This window comes from Lampris incognitus, chromosome 5 (genome assembly GCF_029633865.1).
Source record: "Lampris incognitus isolate fLamInc1 chromosome 5, fLamInc1.hap2, whole genome shotgun sequence".
Lineage (NCBI taxonomy): Eukaryota > Metazoa > Chordata > Actinopteri > Lampriformes > Lampridae > Lampris > Lampris incognitus.
The window spans coordinates 39,861,794-39,880,013 of NC_079215.1; the positions used below are offsets into that span (position 1 = coordinate 39,861,794).

The 18,220-nt window shown below is 41.8% G+C and overlaps 2 protein-coding genes across 2 annotated transcripts in view; both read right to left on the minus strand.

The window, feature by feature from the left end:
* Window positions 1-6,438: 6,438 nt before the first annotated feature.
* LOC130112505 (coiled-coil domain-containing protein 40-like) lies at window positions 6,439-7,938 on the minus strand. The gene is made up of 3 exons (XM_056279894.1): window positions 7,824-7,938; window positions 6,897-7,054; window positions 6,439-6,728 (listed from the first exon to the last, which is right to left on the minus strand). Exons 1-3 carry the CDS (start codon window positions 7,876-7,878, stop codon window positions 6,591-6,593), a joined length of 351 nt encoding a protein of 116 aa, XP_056135869.1. The 5' UTR covers window positions 7,879-7,938; the 3' UTR covers window positions 6,439-6,590.
* A 3,465-nt stretch (window positions 7,939-11,403) lies between these two features.
* The window catches only part of tex2 (testis expressed 2), a 73,442-nt gene continuing 66,625 nt past the window's right edge, over window positions 11,404-18,220 (minus strand). The window contains exons 12-13 of the mRNA XM_056279891.1: window positions 14,253-14,373; window positions 11,404-13,809 (exon numbers count right to left, since the gene is read on the minus strand). Of these exons, the coding sequence (XP_056135866.1) occupies window positions 13,687-13,809; window positions 14,253-14,373 (244 nt within the window). The 3' untranslated portion in view covers window positions 11,404-13,686. The remainder of the gene's footprint in view (window positions 13,810-14,252; window positions 14,374-18,220) is intronic.

Consider the following 18,220-nt stretch of genomic DNA (forward strand, 5'->3'; position numbering starts at 1 on the left):
TTGGTGTGGTGCAGGGCAGGGGAGATGCTACGGTATGTCTGCTCGACAGTGAGGGGCGACGGTGTAGAGTGACACTGCGGAACGCACTATATATTCCATCGTACCCCCAAGAGCGCTTCTCTGTGAAGTCTGCAACAGCACACGGAGCCCGTGTGTTCTTCAAAGAGGGCAGAGATGCCCTGATGTTACCAGATGGTACCAGGCTTGACATTTTTGTACAGGGGAAAATGTACTATTTGCAAACTGAATGTGTTGTTGAAAAGTGCCATGTGAGCCATGATATAGAAACTTGGCATGAGATAATGGGCCACTGCAACTATGACGATATCATAAAGCTACAGGATATCACTGATGGTATGCATATAAAGGGTAAAGTGTGTAAACCTGACAAAGAGTGTGCAGTATGCATAGAAGGGAAGTTTACCCAAAACAGGAACAGTAAACCTACAGACAAAGCCAAGACACCACTGGAGTTGGTAAACACTGATTTAGCCGGTCCTGTGGCAAACGAGTCCATTAATGGTTTCAGGTACATGCAATCATTTACAGATGTGTGCACAGGGGCTGTGTGTGTTTATTTCTTAAAAACAAAGAGTGACACAGTGCAAGCGACCGAGAAATTTCTGGCAGATGTAGCTCCCTATGGGACAGTGAAATGCATAAGGTCGGATAATAGAACTGAGTTTACAGGCAAGGAGTTTCAAACCCTGTTGAGACGGAACAAAATAAGACATGAGACGTCCTGCCCATACTCTCCCCATCAAAATGGCATTGCAGAGAGAGAAGGACGCACACTATTCAAGATGGCAAGGTGTATGCTAATAGATAGTGGTCTACCAAAGAGCCTCTGGTATTATGCCGTACAGGAGGCAGCCCACACCAGAAACAGATGCTTCAACAAGCACACAGGCACTACGCCATAGACGGCAATGACAGGAAAAAAGTGCAACATGGCTAGAATGCAAAAGTTCGGGACAGAATGCTATGCTTACCAGCAGGACAAGGGAAAATTAGATTCTAGATGTGAGAGGGGGCGTTTTGTAGGACACGACAAGAACAGCCCGGCCTACCTAGTCTACTACCCTGACCAAGAGAAAGTACAGAAACACAGACTAGTTAAGTTTGTACACAAGGCAACTAGTGAAAATGAGACTCAGACACCAGGTCTGCACCCAGAAGACTGGGTAAGAGAGAGAAAGTCTGTTGAGACAGCTGCAACTCAGCCTAGAGTACAGAAAAATGTACAGACTGACGGTACACAGTCAGCACCCGAGGACGATGACGAGGAGCATCCAAGGGTGACGTCACAAGCCTCAGCCAGTGGGAGGTACCCCCAAAGGGAACGCAACCCTCCGAGATACCTGATTGACTATAGTCAGGGCGACAGTGATGACAGCTCACTCACTACTATAGATTATGCATACAGGGCAGTGTGCGGTGTCCCTCTGACCTTTAAAGAGGCCATGGAATCGCCAGAATCAGAAAAATGGTCCAGGGCAATGGACGAGGAAATGGAGTCTCTAAGAGACAACAAAACATTCACCATTACGAAATTGCCAGAGGGCAAGAAAACAGTGGGTGGAAGGTGGGTGTATGCGATAAAGACAGATATAGACGGACACGACAAGTACAAGGCTAGATTTGTAGCAAAGGGATATAGCCAGAGAGCTGGGGTGGATTATGGGGAGACATTTTCGCCAACAGCCAACCTAACAAGTGTCCCGAGTGCTTCTACAGAAGGCGGCTCAATATGACTTGATTTTACACCAGATGGATGTAAAGACGGCCTATCTTCATGCCCCATAGACTATGACATATACATGGAACAACCTGAGGGTTATATTGAGAAGGGAGAAAAACTAGTGTGTAAACTAGAGAAGTCAATCTACGGCCTCAAGCAGTCTGGCCGCAATTGGAACTTACTGTTACACGAGTGTTTGACAGGTGATGGTTTTACACAAAATCAATCAGACCATTGTGTGTACTCCAAGGAGTCAAAGGAAAGGATGTCATTGGTGTATTGCCTTACAGACGAAATGGTTGCGAATGTAATGACGAAGCCCGCATCCAAGGTAAAACTGAAGACATTTACTAAGGCAACGTTTGGTGTGTGAAATGTGAGTGGTATGGGTTATACCAAGTTTTTTTTTAATTTTGTTCTATGAATATGAAAAGGTATACAGTAAGCTCATGATTCATAAGTGGGAGTGTTGAGATATGACACCAGTGTATTTGTATGACTATGTGTTACTGTGTACTATTATTTTGTTTACGACTTTGTTTGTCCACAAGTGGGCGGTGTTGCGCTTGCATGCGCGGATTGATTACGTCACTGAGACGCTGTTCATTTTTCTTTTTCCTTCAAAACGACCGAATAAACGAAGGCTGCATTTTTTCCCTCCAGCAGAAGTTCGGTAGTCAGTACGATTCTTTATAACGGTTTAATAATCCACTTCATCTACGCAGAGATAGACATAAAGTATTAGTCTAGTCTTCTAACATACCCAATGGTATCCAGGGGTTGTTCCAGTTGAGGGAAAGTAATTATGACCTGAGAGGAATATGTACGTTTAAACAAAACCCAGTAAGGACAAATGCAAAATAACATTGTATCACAACCAAAGGTGTCAAGATATGGAATAATTGCAGTGATGAAATGAAAACATGTGAATCAATAATCAAATTTAAAAGACTTTAAAAATAATATTTTGAACAGATATGGGATGGAGCTGTGACATCTTGTGTGAGTTGTTCTTGAGTTGTTTTGATGTTGCTCTGCACTTGCTTTGTTCTTGTTGTGTTGAATGAATGATCTTTGTATGGTTTACTAGATAGACGTCATGGTCACTGGTGGTAGATGATTGAGTTTTCATTTACATCACACAGTTCACTGTTGAAATACTGAAATAGAAAAAGGGGGTAGGACTAGAAAATTTTTCTTTTTACTTCTGCTTACTCCTTTTCAAACTGCCAAGATTTAAAACAAATGTTTGATGGTGATATTGCTTGCTTTTTTGATTTTTTTTCTCTTTTGTTTTCTTATATTATACATTTTAAAAAAATGTTAACATTCGAAATAAACAAATAAATAATAAAAATCCATTATGGCCATCAGTGTGACAATCAGGTCAATGTAGAGACAGTTTTCTGGATCACCAAACTGGCCAAACACCTTCCTCAGTGCTACATCTTTTGCCCACCACCTGGTGACAGATGCCTGTGACGCACGTCCTGGCTTACTTCTTCCCATATGTTAATTCGTTTATATGACTCTTTCAAGAATGCGGCTACGTCATTTAAGAGAGAGAATAGCGATGCACTGGCTATGACCGTACCAGTGGTGTCGGTGAGTACCAGGTTAAGAACATGTCCATAGCATCAGACATGCACTTGTTGCGGTGAATGGGCTGACAACAGGGCAGAAAAGCCCTTGTACTCTCCTTGCATGTTCATGGCCCCATCCGTGGAATATACGGCACACTCACTAACATCAATGTGCATCTTGTCCAGCACCTGCTTTAGCAAATCAACGAAATAATCTCCAGAAGATGACTCGCAGTCAACAAGCGCAATCAATCTCTCATGTATCACATCTGTTACGTAATGGATTATTACTGAGCACTGGTCTTTGCTTGCAATATCTTGAGTGGTGTCGATTTGAATGGAATACATTCCGGCCTCCTTAACCTCAGCAGCTATTGATTTTTTAATAAGACGGCCTATAACCTCTATAACAGTGTTCACTGTTGTTTTCGAGAGGAGCGTGACAAGTGAACCTCTGCCTGTACTTCCAGCTCAGTGCAATTGCTTGGTATTTTCAATGCACTTATTTAGATGCTGTTACAGAGACAAATTAAATTTGCTGACCAAAATAACAAGTTCCAAAAACGTTCCGTGGTCTGCAGTATTATCATCTAAAGTGTAGGCAGCTTCGAATTTATTTCCTCTGTAACTGAGGCCACGTTTCCCTATTACCTTAACTATCTCAACAATACGCTCCATCACTTGTTCTCTCGTGGCAGACATCTGATTGACATTGATTAAGTCTTGTATATTTCCTTTGCTGATCCGCAAGAGGTATGCATCTGCACACACACTATGTTGTTCACATCTCTCATGTTCTGCAATTCGCTGGTGGATATGTTGCCAGTCTGTCACCCGGGTTATGAATGGATTGTCAGATTTGTCCCCTTTAGCGAAAGCTAAAGGGGACAGGCCTATTTCTATTCATGTCAGTGCAGCATGTGAGCCACGACCATTTTGTACCATTGGTTGTTTGAAACACACTGATGTTGCTGGTCTGATTTGGGTGATACTTGAAAGATAAATCCAACTCGTGTGGTTTTGGCCACGTGAAATAGTTAAGATCGTTATGTCTCTCTCCCTCCTCGTTGTGTCTCTCACCCTTCTCGTTGGCGTACCTCATTAGCATCATGTCTCTCTAGTAGTTCCTCATTAGCTTGACTCTCTCCCTTGTTAGCTTGTGTCTCTCTCCCTCCTTGTTAGCCAGGCTCTCTCCCTCCTCGTTAGCTTGTCTCTCTGTCTCTTCCTCCTTTGTGCTCCTCTTCCTCATTCCTGCTGTTAACGTTAGCTAGTTTAGTTGTTTTGGACATGGCAGGCTGCATAAACATAGTTAAATTGGCACATTTAGCTGTGCCAGCTAAATGGCTTTTCTTTTTCCTCTCTCTTTCTTTTTCAGCACCTCCTTTTCTATTTTTACTGTTTTCTACCATTTTTAACATTTTATTGTTGAACTCGACCAAAGATGAACTTGACCATCTTGACCGCACTGTGACTGCACATAAGCCTAGACCTGGGCCGATCCACTTGAGGAGGGGGAGGGGCTGCTCCTGCTCGCCACCTTACACCAACACTATTCAGCATAATTTACCAGGGAGCCCCCCCTTCCCCTAAAAAAGTGGGCTGGCCCATCCTGTATAGTGGGCTGCTGTGATACGCGATTGTAGCCGCCTGTGTTGAATTTATTTAGGTACAAAAAAAAAACTTTTTTTTTTCTCTTCTCAGAATATAGCGCCCAGTGGCCCAAAAATGCAGCGGCCCTTCTGGCATTTGCCAGAACTGCCACACACACACACACACTTAGGGACAATTTAGTATGGCCTCTTTACCTGACCTACATGTCTTTGGACTGTGGGAGGAAACCGGAGCACCCGAAGGAAACCCACGCAGACACGGGGAGAACATGCAAACTCCATACAGAGGACAACTCCCAAGGTTGGACTACCCCGGGGCTTGAACCCAGGACCTTCTTGCTGTGAGGTGACCGCATTAACCACTGCGCCACCCTGTCCCTTTATTAATCCCCTTGGGGAAATTAATTTACTGCAAATTTACCCATCCTAGCTGTGATCTGTATAGCTAGGAGTAGTGGGCTGCCGCCTTCATGACCTCTGATGACTAGTAGTTCTCCTGATTTCTTACGTTAAATGCACTTATTGTAAGTCACTTTGGATAAAAGTGTCAGCTAAATGATTGTAATGTAATGTAAATGCTGCACTCAGGGACCAACTCCAGTTCTTTTTCCCTTGCCATGGTCAGGGGCACAGACAGGAGTATAAACTCTAACATGCATGTCTTTTTGATAGTGGGGGAAACCGGAGCACCTGGAGAAAACCCACCACAGACATGGGGAGAACATGCAAACTCCACACATAGGACGAACTGGGATGACCCCCAAGGTTGGACAACCCCGGGGTTCAAACCCAGGACCTTCTTGCTGTGAGGTGACAGTGCTAATCACTGGGCCACCGTGCTGGCCAAAAGTCTTTATAAAGTCTTTCTTGTTCTGTCTTTTCACTGAAGGTATGGACAAATATGTAAAATTAGATGTATGAGTGTTGTTTACTGACTAAAGACATTATAGGTGGGAATCTGGGAGCATGTGGGTGTACCTTGTATATTTCGCTGTTTTCCCTCCATTTGGACTCAACCTTCTCTCTATAAGCATATATTTATGGACTAGAGTCCCGCAATGTCAATTCTCACTAGGCAATGACAGAGGCCTGCCATTCCTCACTGAACAAATCTGTGCTGCCGTTACTTTTCATCTGTTTTGTCTCAGACATTTTGACAAGTAGCAGAAGTCTAAAAAAATATCCTAAGCACCACTTAATTAGATTTCCGTCAAGATATTTTTATGCAAATTTTGAAATTGTGAATAAAAAGCTGAATGGAGATGCCAAATCTTAAAAAAGACATCTAAGATATCATGAATACTGACAAAAAAAAGTTTTTACTCTTGCAGGTGGTCAGTGGACATTTCAGTTTACAAGGGTGGCTAGACATGAGTTTCACAAATTCCTCCAATGGCATGTAATACTTGTTCATGGTTCTGTTTTTCTCTTGAATGTTTTAATGAGAGAGTCATACTCACGAGCAGATTGGTAATTTACTCAAAAAGACACCTCATGGAAACAACTGATTGGCACTTTGTTATTTTTCTCCTTTTCAAAAATTTGGCAAAGGATTTGCTTGGCATTTGAATGGAAAGATGCTTGATGTCACCACAACAATCTCCTTCACATTCATTGGACTTGTGGATTACAGTCAAAGACTTCAATCATGTATTGTCATGCTTTAGCTACCTCAGAGAGGACTTCTTTGGCAGCCTGTGTCTCTTTTGCTTGGGTGCTGGCCTGGGCCTCATACACTGCCATCTTCTCCGTCAGTCTCTCCAAGTCCTTTGTCAGACGCTCCACATACAAGTCCTGATGAAAGAGGCACAATTATGTCAGTCAACCACTGTACATTCACGAATAACAATGCTTAAAGAAATAAAATGTTCAATGCCTACTACTAATCAGTGTCGTGCCTCCACTATGTGCCAATACAGTAGAAGTTTTCAAACATTTGTGTTTTGAAACTAGCATTCTTACCTGCTGGTTTTTTTGTTCTTCAGCCTTTGTTTTCTCAGCATCCGCTTTACGTGTTGCGTTCTTCATGACACGTACGTGAGAGAGCAGGTCTGCATTGACATCCTGCATGTAGCAGAGATGCTGCAATAGGTTCTCTATCTCTGCCTGCAGCTGGAACACTGTGAAGGGGTCACACAGTGTGAGTGAAGTGGCTATGATATATGGCCTGCCACTGATTCTGTTTTACCACTGCACAGAGGCTATTGTATATATTTCACACAAAAAAAATAAGCAATTTAGCTTCACAATATTCAGATGGTGTACACATCTACACGATTAAGATGAAAAAAAAAGGGGGCGTCCGGGTGGCATGGCGGTCTACTCCATTGCCTACCAATATGGGGATGGATGGTTCAAATTCCTGTGTTACCTCCATCCGGCTTGGTCGGGCATCCCTACAGACACAGTCGGCCATATCTGCGGGTGGGAAGCCGGATGTGGGTATGTGTCCTGGTCGCTGCACTAGCGCCTCCTCTGGTCAGTTAGGGCACCTGTTCGAGGGGAAGTGGGAGCTGGTGACTCCACATGTATCGGAGGAAGCATGTGGTAGTCTGAAGCCCTCCCCGGATCGGCAGAGGGGGTGGAGCAGCGACCGGTACGGCTCGGAAGAGTGGGGTAATTGGTCAAGTACAATTGGAAGAAAAAGGGGGAAATAAAAAAAAAAAAATATATATATATATATATATATATATATATATATATATATATATATATATATAAAAGATTCCCGGTGAATAAAAAAAAAAGTTCACATCTGTAACTGAACTCTGGGAACTGATACAAAACAACGTAGTTACCAGCAACATCAATGCAATATTTGACCTTATGCAATGTATTCAAACATGCAACAAGAGCACCATCTATCCAGTCGGTGATCAGCACTCTCACCATTAGTCCTGTCCTTGTCGGCTTGGCCAACTGTCCCGCGATACTGACTCCTCATTGCCTCCAGCTGATCCTGGGCCTGCTGACGTTCAGTTGTTGCCTGTACAGTGGTCTGGTGATGGTCTTCGAGACTGGCCTGGAGTTTGGCAAGCTGTTCTTGCACTCTGTACACCTCAACACGCAACTCCTGCATATGGCTACCCTCTGCCTTCTCAACTGCCAACTAAAGCAGACGGACAAAGATAAATACGTCAAGATGTTGGGTGAGTTTCATGTAAGAGGTCTATGGAAAGAAAGAAAGAAAGAAAGAAAGAAAGAAAGAAAGAAAGAAAGAAAGAAAGAAAGAAAGAAAGAAAGAAAGAAAGAAAGAAATCTATAACAAACCCAAAATTTTCCTGTTTTTTTTTTACTTCGTTTTAAGGTGATTTATTGAGATAAAAACCTTTCTTAGCAATTGTTTTGTTTTGTTTATCTTTTTTTTAACTGAAAGCTTTAAGATGTTAGTAAAACAAAAAACAGAATAAGCGCAAGTGAACAAAAATAAAGCCAATGGCGCCCTCCACTGGACTGAAACATCCACCAGAAGGTCCACAATGGAGAATTCTGCATGTTCTGCGTACTGTGTGGGGTGTGTTCTGCTCGTATGTAATATATATACATATATGTAAGGAATGAAAAGAAGCTGAAAAGACTAGCCAACAACAAAAGACAAAAGAAAATGGCAATGTGCTCGTAAGAAAGGAGAAGCTCACCTTTTCGTTTATGTCCATGTTGAGTCTCTCCAGCTGCTTACTCAGGTGGTTCTTCAGGGCTGTCTGGAACCTTCTCACTTGAGGCTAGAAACAAATTTACATTCACTTCAGATTCGATGGTACTACACTGCGATTACTAGATATCTGGTGAAATGTTAAAGAGAGCACTGTGACATTTTGGGGGGAAAATGGCCATTTGATAAACTCGTTTACCTCTTTGGAGCTTGTTTTTAAATTACTTTCCATCATTGGTGAGCATAGTGTGTATGTTACTTTGGAGAGTTTAGTGCCATGTGAAAAGTGGTAGCAAATGCACATCCTTGTATATTGTGTATTGATTAGTAAAAACACCACTGTGAAACAGCTACCATTCTTCATAATCCAGAATGATGAAAGAGGGTGTTTGTAAATATGTTGGTATGGTACCTAAATGAATATTAGGCTAGCAACACACAGATGTTGTGTTGCTGTTAAGCCCACTGAGGCAAATTTGTAATTTGTGATATTGGGCTATAAAAATAAAATTGATTTGATTTGATTTGATATAAGGATAAGGTTCTGACATGCTCAGGGTCGAGAACAATTAGTTCTTCCTCATCTGCATCCTCTTCCTCTGCTGTCTGATTCTCCATGTTGTCAGCTGTGGTGAGATGTGACAGGTCCCCACCTATATTATCTTGCACTTAGACCAAGAGAAAACATGAGTTACCAATTGATGGCTGGGAATGTCTGATTCATTGGCAATATTGATCTTATTTCTTAGGTTTGTCTCTTGTACTTTGTCTTGTAATAGTCTGTGTGCCTGTTAATTGTTATATCCATATGCTGTCTCATGTTTCTACAACTTTTTAATATCAGGAGAAAGAAAGGTTTATTCATTCATTCATTGGTTAATTAAGTAAGTAATGCAAACATCCAGGTGGCCCAATCAGATTACGTTTGTAACATTTACGTTCAGCCGGACCACAACTTCCTGGTTACATATCCAGTTCAGTACCCTCACTGTGTATTTGCCTCTCTCTTTTTTACCCAGATTTAGTCTTTCTCAATTGCCCTATCGGATAAGGCAAAATTACCATTTAGCTATCTTGAAATAAAGGTAGATTATTAAAGTTCTTTTTCTCCCAAGACACAGATCGAATATCTCAAGGAGAAAGGGAAAACAAATCATCATTGACCCAGAGCGGTGTCTGTCTGACCTGGGTTGAGGGGCACTCCATCAGCACCCCCATCTCCAGACCGAGCCTGGCAGGACAGATCATCTGCCTCCGTGTGCGGCAGCTTCCTGTCAGAGCAGTCCTCTGAGCCACACTGGGAAACACACATATGTTTCAAAGTACTGCACATATGCACAGAGTTCCGGCATATTTTCATTTCAAACCCAGTACTACTTCTACTCAACCACAATTTCTTGACTGGAAGGTTTTGTTATAACGGTTGTTACAGCGAACTGTGCAGTGCAATCCTCTCTGTTAGACTTGGTACCTCTGGCACAGGTGAATCTTCTGCTGGGATGTCAGAGTCATCTGGCTGCTCGTCTCCTTTTGCATCCCGGATGATGGACTCCTCCCCCTCATCTCCTCTTCCAACACTCTCCTCCATTGATTTTGTGATGGGGTTTAGACTGCATGATGATACAAGCATTAACATCATGTTCACTAAGCCAACTGCAATAACATTATCTCTATACATGTAATTACCTAAATTACCATACAATGTCCAAGTTATGTCAGTATCAAAAAGAATTGAAAACACTAATATATCAGTGTACAACAAACTTTTACAATGCCTTATGATATATATATAATCCAGTGAATCAAGTAAATTCTTTGAGACAGTACAAGCCTGTTCCATGCCATACGCAATCATCAGCTGTCAATAAAGCTACCACAAGGGTGCAATAAAGCTACAATAAGGTTATTTGTTGAGCACTTTCCCTACTGTTGAGTGTTTCTTTTAACAAAGTTATACATACATACATATATATACATAATACATCCATACACACACACACACACACACACACACACACACACACACACATATATATATATATATCATAGGGAGAGAGCGCGAGAGCGAGCGAGCGTGCGAGAGAGAGCGCTATAAGCCATATTATCGAGTCACTGTTGTCGTTATGTACCAGTGTTGTGGCGATATGTCCTTCTTCGTCTAGACGTCTTGTGGTGTAGATTTATCCCTAGCCTGCGCCGTAACATTTGGTAAGACCACCCGATAGGTTATAATGAAACGTTATAACACCAACGGCGTGCCGTAGCAAACGACTCGATTAACATGAATGGATCTTTGCTAATGATGTAACTAAAGCCGTCTGACTTGGGGCGCCCCGGTGGCTCACCACAGTCCTCAGCGCAGTGGCCTGGGTTCGAATCCAGCCCGGGCCGGTTGCTGCATGTCACCTCTCCCCTACCTTCCCTGTCTCTCTCTACTGTTGAAATTAAAACAGAAAATGACGAAAAAAAATAATCTTTAAAGTCGTCCGGCTTTCTCACAAAGTCAAAGCCAACATTAACGCTAGCGTTAGCTGCCGTTAACGGATCAGCTGGTTTAATTAAGTCGAGGGTATCTATCAGATAAACAAATATCCGGATAACTGCTATCATCCAGATGTCTAAAATCTATAATAAAATAAAGTACTCATTTTCCTGAATAAAACGTGGTCTCACCATTGGACTGTAGACTGTTGTCCGTCGGTTGCTAGGGAACATTAAACTCCCAAGGGCGGAAGGAAGGAGGGGGGGGGGAGGAGTCGATCCAGATGCGCGCTTACGCACACACGCAAGCAGGCAAGCACACGCATGAAAGGTTCATCAGAAAAATCTTTATTCTCAATCAACAGCGAATAATTACAAAGAAAGCAGTATTTCTTCATTTGTACCTGGCATTACAATTCTTGATACAAAATGTATGGTTTTCTCTCCAGATGTGAGGATAAGGCCTGCAAAACAAACATTTGCAACGGTTTAAAGGCTTAAACTAGATAACCTTTTCTTTGTAAATGAGGCAGATACACAATCAGTTTGGCCTTTAAATTATACGGCAAAATTAAAAACTCCTTAACACTTCATAACTACATCATCTTTATATTTCCAATGGGAGTTCCACTCATTTCGTTCTGGTTTGTCAGAGAGGCAAAACAAAAAACAAAACCCAGCCTTTGTGCCTTTGTCTACCCCGATGAGTTCAAGCACAATGTATCAGATGTAGTATATATTATATTTTACCTTATAAATTATATCGTATACACTGTATCACAAAAATGGCACAGTGCTTAAGCAATGAATGAACACAAATTCATGTAAACAAAGTCAATGTTGATATTTCAGAGTATCATCTCAAAATGCTGTGTCAATAGAGGATGTATACTTTAGAACAGGAAGATTATCTGTCACTGTATGCCTAATTAAACAACTAGGGCTGGGATTAGGGGTATGACAGTTTATAAAAGATGGCCTCTGACAGGAGTTAAATAACACGGCTATGCATTTTTGGCAATTAAAGCACTACAGTATTCACCTTCATCTAGGTGTTGTTAGACTTCATTTATTTTTTTATTCAACACATGGGGGGAGGAAACTGATTTCAAAGCATTAGAAGTTATTGGAGTTGATCATTTGAAGTCATGTCCTACATTACCAAGATAAGTGATACGAACGCATGAATAAATACACTAACTGCTACTCGGCAAATGGTCAATAAGCTTAATGCAATGAATTCAAATATTGATTGGCCAGCACATCTGCAGAGATACCCATTAGGTGGAATAGTGTTTATTACATTGAAAAGAAAAGGCTATACTGTATTTGTGCAATAGTTTGCAAACCCCAATCGAAACATGATTGGATAAGAATATTTTTCACAAAACATCAACAGGGCTAATGTATCCATTTATACATTCAATAGTGGTTTTAGAGACCTTGCACATATCACTCTCCACACATACTTTTGTATGATAATTTAATTAGATCATACTGTATACATAACTTCTATCATTGCACTTACCATGCCCAAGTATTTGTAATTACTGCAGCATGGAACTTACAAAGGCATCAGTGAAATGAAGCATATTTGCCGACAAAAAAGTGAGTTGGCTCTTTAGCATTCGCTTTCAGAGGTTAACGAAAGGGTGGAAATTCTTAGTTCATGTAGCTCCATGCACACATTAATCATAGGGTCATTTGCATATAAATTACAGTTTTGGTGGGTTAGGGTGTCGAGAGTGTGTAGTCACAGCACAAATAAAAACTGTTAGTTTCCATCAGTCTGAAGACTGTCAACGTCAGGACACACTGCACTCTGCAGATTGGATATTTCATGAAGCAAAAATCAGAAACAGGAGATCAAGTATCAGCATTTTCCAATTCCGTGACACTTAAATATAAACTTTGTTTTTCCAACTCTACCATTAGACCTGCTAACTGTTTTCACAATGAAATTCTATTGATTTCATCATGACATCAGAACCCTGTACTTATCATAGCTTCACTATACTACAAAGGACTACAATACCCCTGTGACATTCCTCAACCAAAGTGCATGCTGTCCATCCGAGGTCCGTCAAATTAGTGTCTCAAATAACATGCTGTGTCATCACATTATATTTTCCTCCCTTGTGCCTTCAGAGAAAATCTGACAAGAGCAAGATGTAAGGTATCTGGTGAATGCTTCTAAAGTGATGTGTTCATAGGACATAATATACTTTATACATCCCAATATAGTCCCCCCATTAACTTAACTCAACCCTGTCCATGCCAAGCATAACTCTCAACAATCCATTTTTGACAGTCGAGGTTACAATATTATTTCTCCAAATATCCTTTTCATCTGACCAAGATAAGTACTGAGTAAAGCAGCAAGCAACAGGTAGTCTCAAGTGTTTCCTTGATTAGGAGAACCTAATCTTGGTTCCTTCAAAATTCATGGCCTTCTCTATGGCAGATGAGAGACCCCCCTGCTATGGGAATGTGTGTATGTGTTACAGTAGTGTCTGGCTTATCAACTTTGGCTCTAGTTTCCATTTTGAGACTTCACAAGCTCAGGGAAATACTGTAAACATTTTTTTGTATGGCTGGTTGGCTGGAAGCTCCCTTCTCCTACTGGGAGGACTCTGGATTGGCTGTGGAGCCAGCTAAGGGTCCACCAGAGGTACGAGGGTCCATGGCGGAATGCATGATAGTCAGCCACACGTCATCCATGTTTGGCATCACAAAGATTTTCTGATAAAGGGCAGAAACCATAAATTGGGAAAGGTGAGGGATGTAGCAACTTCATAATCACATATAATCACTGATACAAGCCTTTGAATGAACTAATAGCATATAATCCCAGCATACTGCAATCAGGCCTAAGCCAACAGTGTGTGCTTTACTTGTGAAACTGCCAGGACATTCTCCATAATTGTTAATGAGTATCCATTCAACTTATAACCCTTATTTCTCTTCCTAGCACTTTTGATATACCTGCTAATCCCACAATCATAGGAACATTTTCCTTGATTCTTACACTCCTAGACACTGATTTCTTATAACAAAATGATTCACAAACTAACAGTAAATGTCAGTTTCTGACAGTTCCAGGCACTCTTAGATGGCAATTCTGTTTAAGAATGTTTGTTAAATAACTTAAGTTAAAAAGAAAAAGAAGTAATGCCTTTCAATACCTGGAATTCCTGATCCAGTTTTTTCTCTATCCAGTCTGTAACATGGGCTAGAGTGACCTCCCTCTCTCCCAGTTTAGGTCTTGCTTTTAGCTCCAGGTGAGGTGGAGTCCTAAAGCCATACCTGCAACAGAGAAATTGCAACAGGTTCAGCAATCTACTCATCAACAGCAACTAAATGCATCAGAAGCTATTGGCATGAGTGAACATACTTACCAACAGGGGCCACCAGTACAATGTAGCAGCTAACTAGAGAGCATTCCAAACACTTCACAAAAAAGGTCTAATAATAATATTTTTATTTAAAGAGCGCTTTTCAAGCAATAAGCACAAAGTGATTTCCAGGGTGAAGAAATTCAATGCCGAGAGCAAAGGAGATATCCGAGGACATGAAGAAGAGGGTAGTGACAGCCCATCAGTCTGGGGAGGGCTATAAGACCATCTCCAAAAGATTCCAGCTCCATCCATCCACTGTAAGACAAATAATTTACAAATGAAGGGCCTTCAACATGACAGCAACTCTGCCTAGAAGTGGACGCCCATCAAAACTATCACCCAGAAGCACCAAAAAAATAATAAATCAGGTAAAGGCCAACCCACACATCACCTCTAGAGAGTTGCAGACCTCTCTGGTAGCATCTGGGACAAATGTGCATGCGTCTACAATCAGACGAAAATTGAATCGCCATGACATTCATGGGAGGGTTGCTAGAAGGAAGCCTCTGCTCTCAAAAAAGAACAAAGCTGCCCGTTTCAACTTTGCCAGAGAGCACTTGGACAAATCAGAGGCCTTCTGGAAGTCCATTTTCTGGACAGACGAGTCCAAAATAGAATTATTTGGTCATAATCAAAACCAACAAGTTTGGAGAAAAGCCAACACTGCATATGAAGAAAAGAACCTCCTCCCAACAGTGAAGCATGGTGGTGGAAATGTGAAGGTCTGGGGCTGCTTTTCTGCTTCTGGACCTCGACGACTCCATATTATCCAAGGAACCATGAACTCTCCGGTATATCAAAAAATTCTTGACCAGAATCTCCTGCCATCAGTCAGGGAGTTGAAGCTGGGACGAAAATGGATTATGCAACAAGACAATAACCCAAAGCATTCCAGCAAAACTACAAAGGAATGGCTTCAGAGAAAGAGGATTCGTACTCTGGATTGGCCCAGTCAAAGTCCGGACCTTAATCCAATTGGAATGTTGCGGCGAGACCTGAAGAAGTTGGTACATACCAGATGTCCCTCCAACCTCTCTCAACTGGCTGAGTTCTGCAAGGAGGAGTGGGCAAAAATCCCCATAAGCAGATGCGAGAGACTGGTTAGTGGTTACAGAAGACGTTTGGTTGAAGTAATGGCCTCAAAAGGAGGAGCCACAAGCTACTAATACAAGGGTTCACATACTTTTGCACATGTTAAATTTTCAGTTTTTGTGAAATAAACCACCTTTGTTGAATTAAATAATGAAAATATATCTCTTTTTGTGTGTGTGTCCATTATTTGGAAGGTGTGCTTTACAAATTGGGATTTGGATGTATGTGTAATAAGCTTATTTTAATGTTTTTTACAAAAACAGTGACCATGTCTGGAGGGTTCACAAACTTTCAAGCAGCACTGTCTATGCACGCGCACACACATATACATACACACACACACACACACACACACACACACACACACACACACACACACACACACACACACACACACACACACAAACAAACAATAAAAACTCTCAATAATAGATAAAACTAACAGCCCCTGAACTGAGGAAATATGACCTATGTCAGTTATTGGGAAAAGCCATTCTGCAATAGTGAGTTTTAAAACAAGATTTAACAGCAGCAGAGTCTGCTGACCTGATGCTTACTGGAAGGCTGTTCCAGAGCCGTGGAGCCAGTACTGCAAAGGCTTGATCACCCTTCGTTTTTAACTTGGACTCTGGAATAGTTAAAAGATCCAGATTGGTAGACCTGAGGGGCCTGTTCGGACAGTACGGTGTAAGGAGCTCAGTTATATAGTCCGGCGCCAGTGTTCTGTTACGGTAGTTGAGTTAATACAATTTTTCTAAGTCATTTCAATTGTTTTCTGCGACAGGTAGTGGTTCCTTTAAGAAACACAGGAAGTTAGCCTCCCATGTGACTTTAGTCAAGAAGTGAAGATGCATTGCAGAAAGAACGGCTATTTTTTTAGCATACCTTTTTCCATCAGCAAATGTCTGCACAAATCGTATGCCATTCGTAGCATCGTTGGTATGTAATGTGGTCTTTTATCATTATCTACAATTGTAATTCATTATTTGGTATAAAAAAATGTGTTGTGTAGTTTGATGTAAAAAGGCTACCAAGCTATTTTCAGTCGATTCCATGCATAACCAACGCTATGTTTATAGTCACAATGATTGACACCATATTAAAATAAGACTGTTATGGGTCATTTGATTGATAACTTATTAAATATGCAATATAAACATGTAAGAGTTGAAAGGGGGTAATTTAACTCATAATAGAAGTGTGTTTGCAGTGTATTTATGGGGTATTTACAGTAAGAATAGTTCTGTTTTGTTTTTTATCTGTTCTCAGTTCCACCCTTTTGCTATTCAATAAACCTGTGGACAATGGATTCTGTCTCCAGAGTTTTGATGAACGGAAAGTGTTTAATTTACTGCCAAGTTGTCAGTACATAACAAGGGCGGCATAGTGAAACAACGGCTTCAGCGCAGAAGATAACATAGTATACACTGGACACAGACGATGGAAGAGAAAGACCCCACACGAAATACTAGATCCTATGCTTTATGTTCTTCTATACGCTCAAGTGGATCTTCCACTGGGGCTGCTGCCACCATGGCTCATGCTAAAGCAGAGGCAGCCAAAGCCTGCCTACCTTATGCAAAGAAGGAAATGGCACTAAAAGTAGAAAAAGCACAATTAGAGGCAACAATGGATATGTTGGCGTCAGAGAGAGAAATGGCCACAGCTGTGGCTCAAGCAGAATTGTTAGAGGCAGCCGTTAAAGGCAGTGATTGAAGTAGCTGCAAGCTTCAACTCGAGGCAACCCCCCCCCCATCTACCCTCTCAAGATGAGATCAGGTGGCTACACACAAGAGTCAGGGTCAGCATTCTCTATCCAAAACCCACACCTCAAGGCAGAGAGTAGCCAAGCCGATGCTGAACTTTGCTCTACAGCACCAAACAGAGTAACAGCTCAGCAGCCACAGCTCGCTGCAGATATGCCTCTCTACTTGAGAAACATGCAAGATTATCATCACACATATAGAGCAAGGTCCAGAGACCACAGTCCCCCACATTCCTCTGTGCCCAGTCACGCACCTCACTACCCTCACCCTGACCAATCTAGCATGACTGACTTTGTCAGATATTTCGCTTGCAGTGAGGTGATCACCACATGTTTTATCCATTATAATGACCAACCATTTAGCTACAGAGCCTGGAAACGGTCCTTTCAGAATGCGGTCTGTGGCCTAGATTGACATCCAGTGAGGAGATTGATTTGCTTGTCAAGTGGCTGGGGAAATAGTCAGGTGAGCACGCCAAATGGATCAGGGCAATCCATGTTAACTTCCCAGATAGGGGAGTTGGGATGACATGGGATAGACTGGACGCATGTTATGGGGTCCCCGAAGTAATTGAAGATGCACTTTTCCAACATATCGATCCCAAAAATCTCCAACAGAGATTATTCGAAACTCCATGAGTTAAGTGATCTCCTCATGGAACTGGAGGCAACTAAGGCAGATGGAGACCTTTCAGGCCCTCGAAACTTCGATACGTCACAGGGAATAAATCCTCTAGTCCAAAAGTTGCCCTTCAGCCTACAACAGAAGTGGCTGTGTCACGGCTCCAGCTACAAACAACAGCATCATGCCCCCCCCCCCCTTGAAGTTTTTGTTGACTTCGTCCGATAACAGGCTAAAATAAGGAACGATCTGAGCTTTAACTTCACTGGCCAAGTG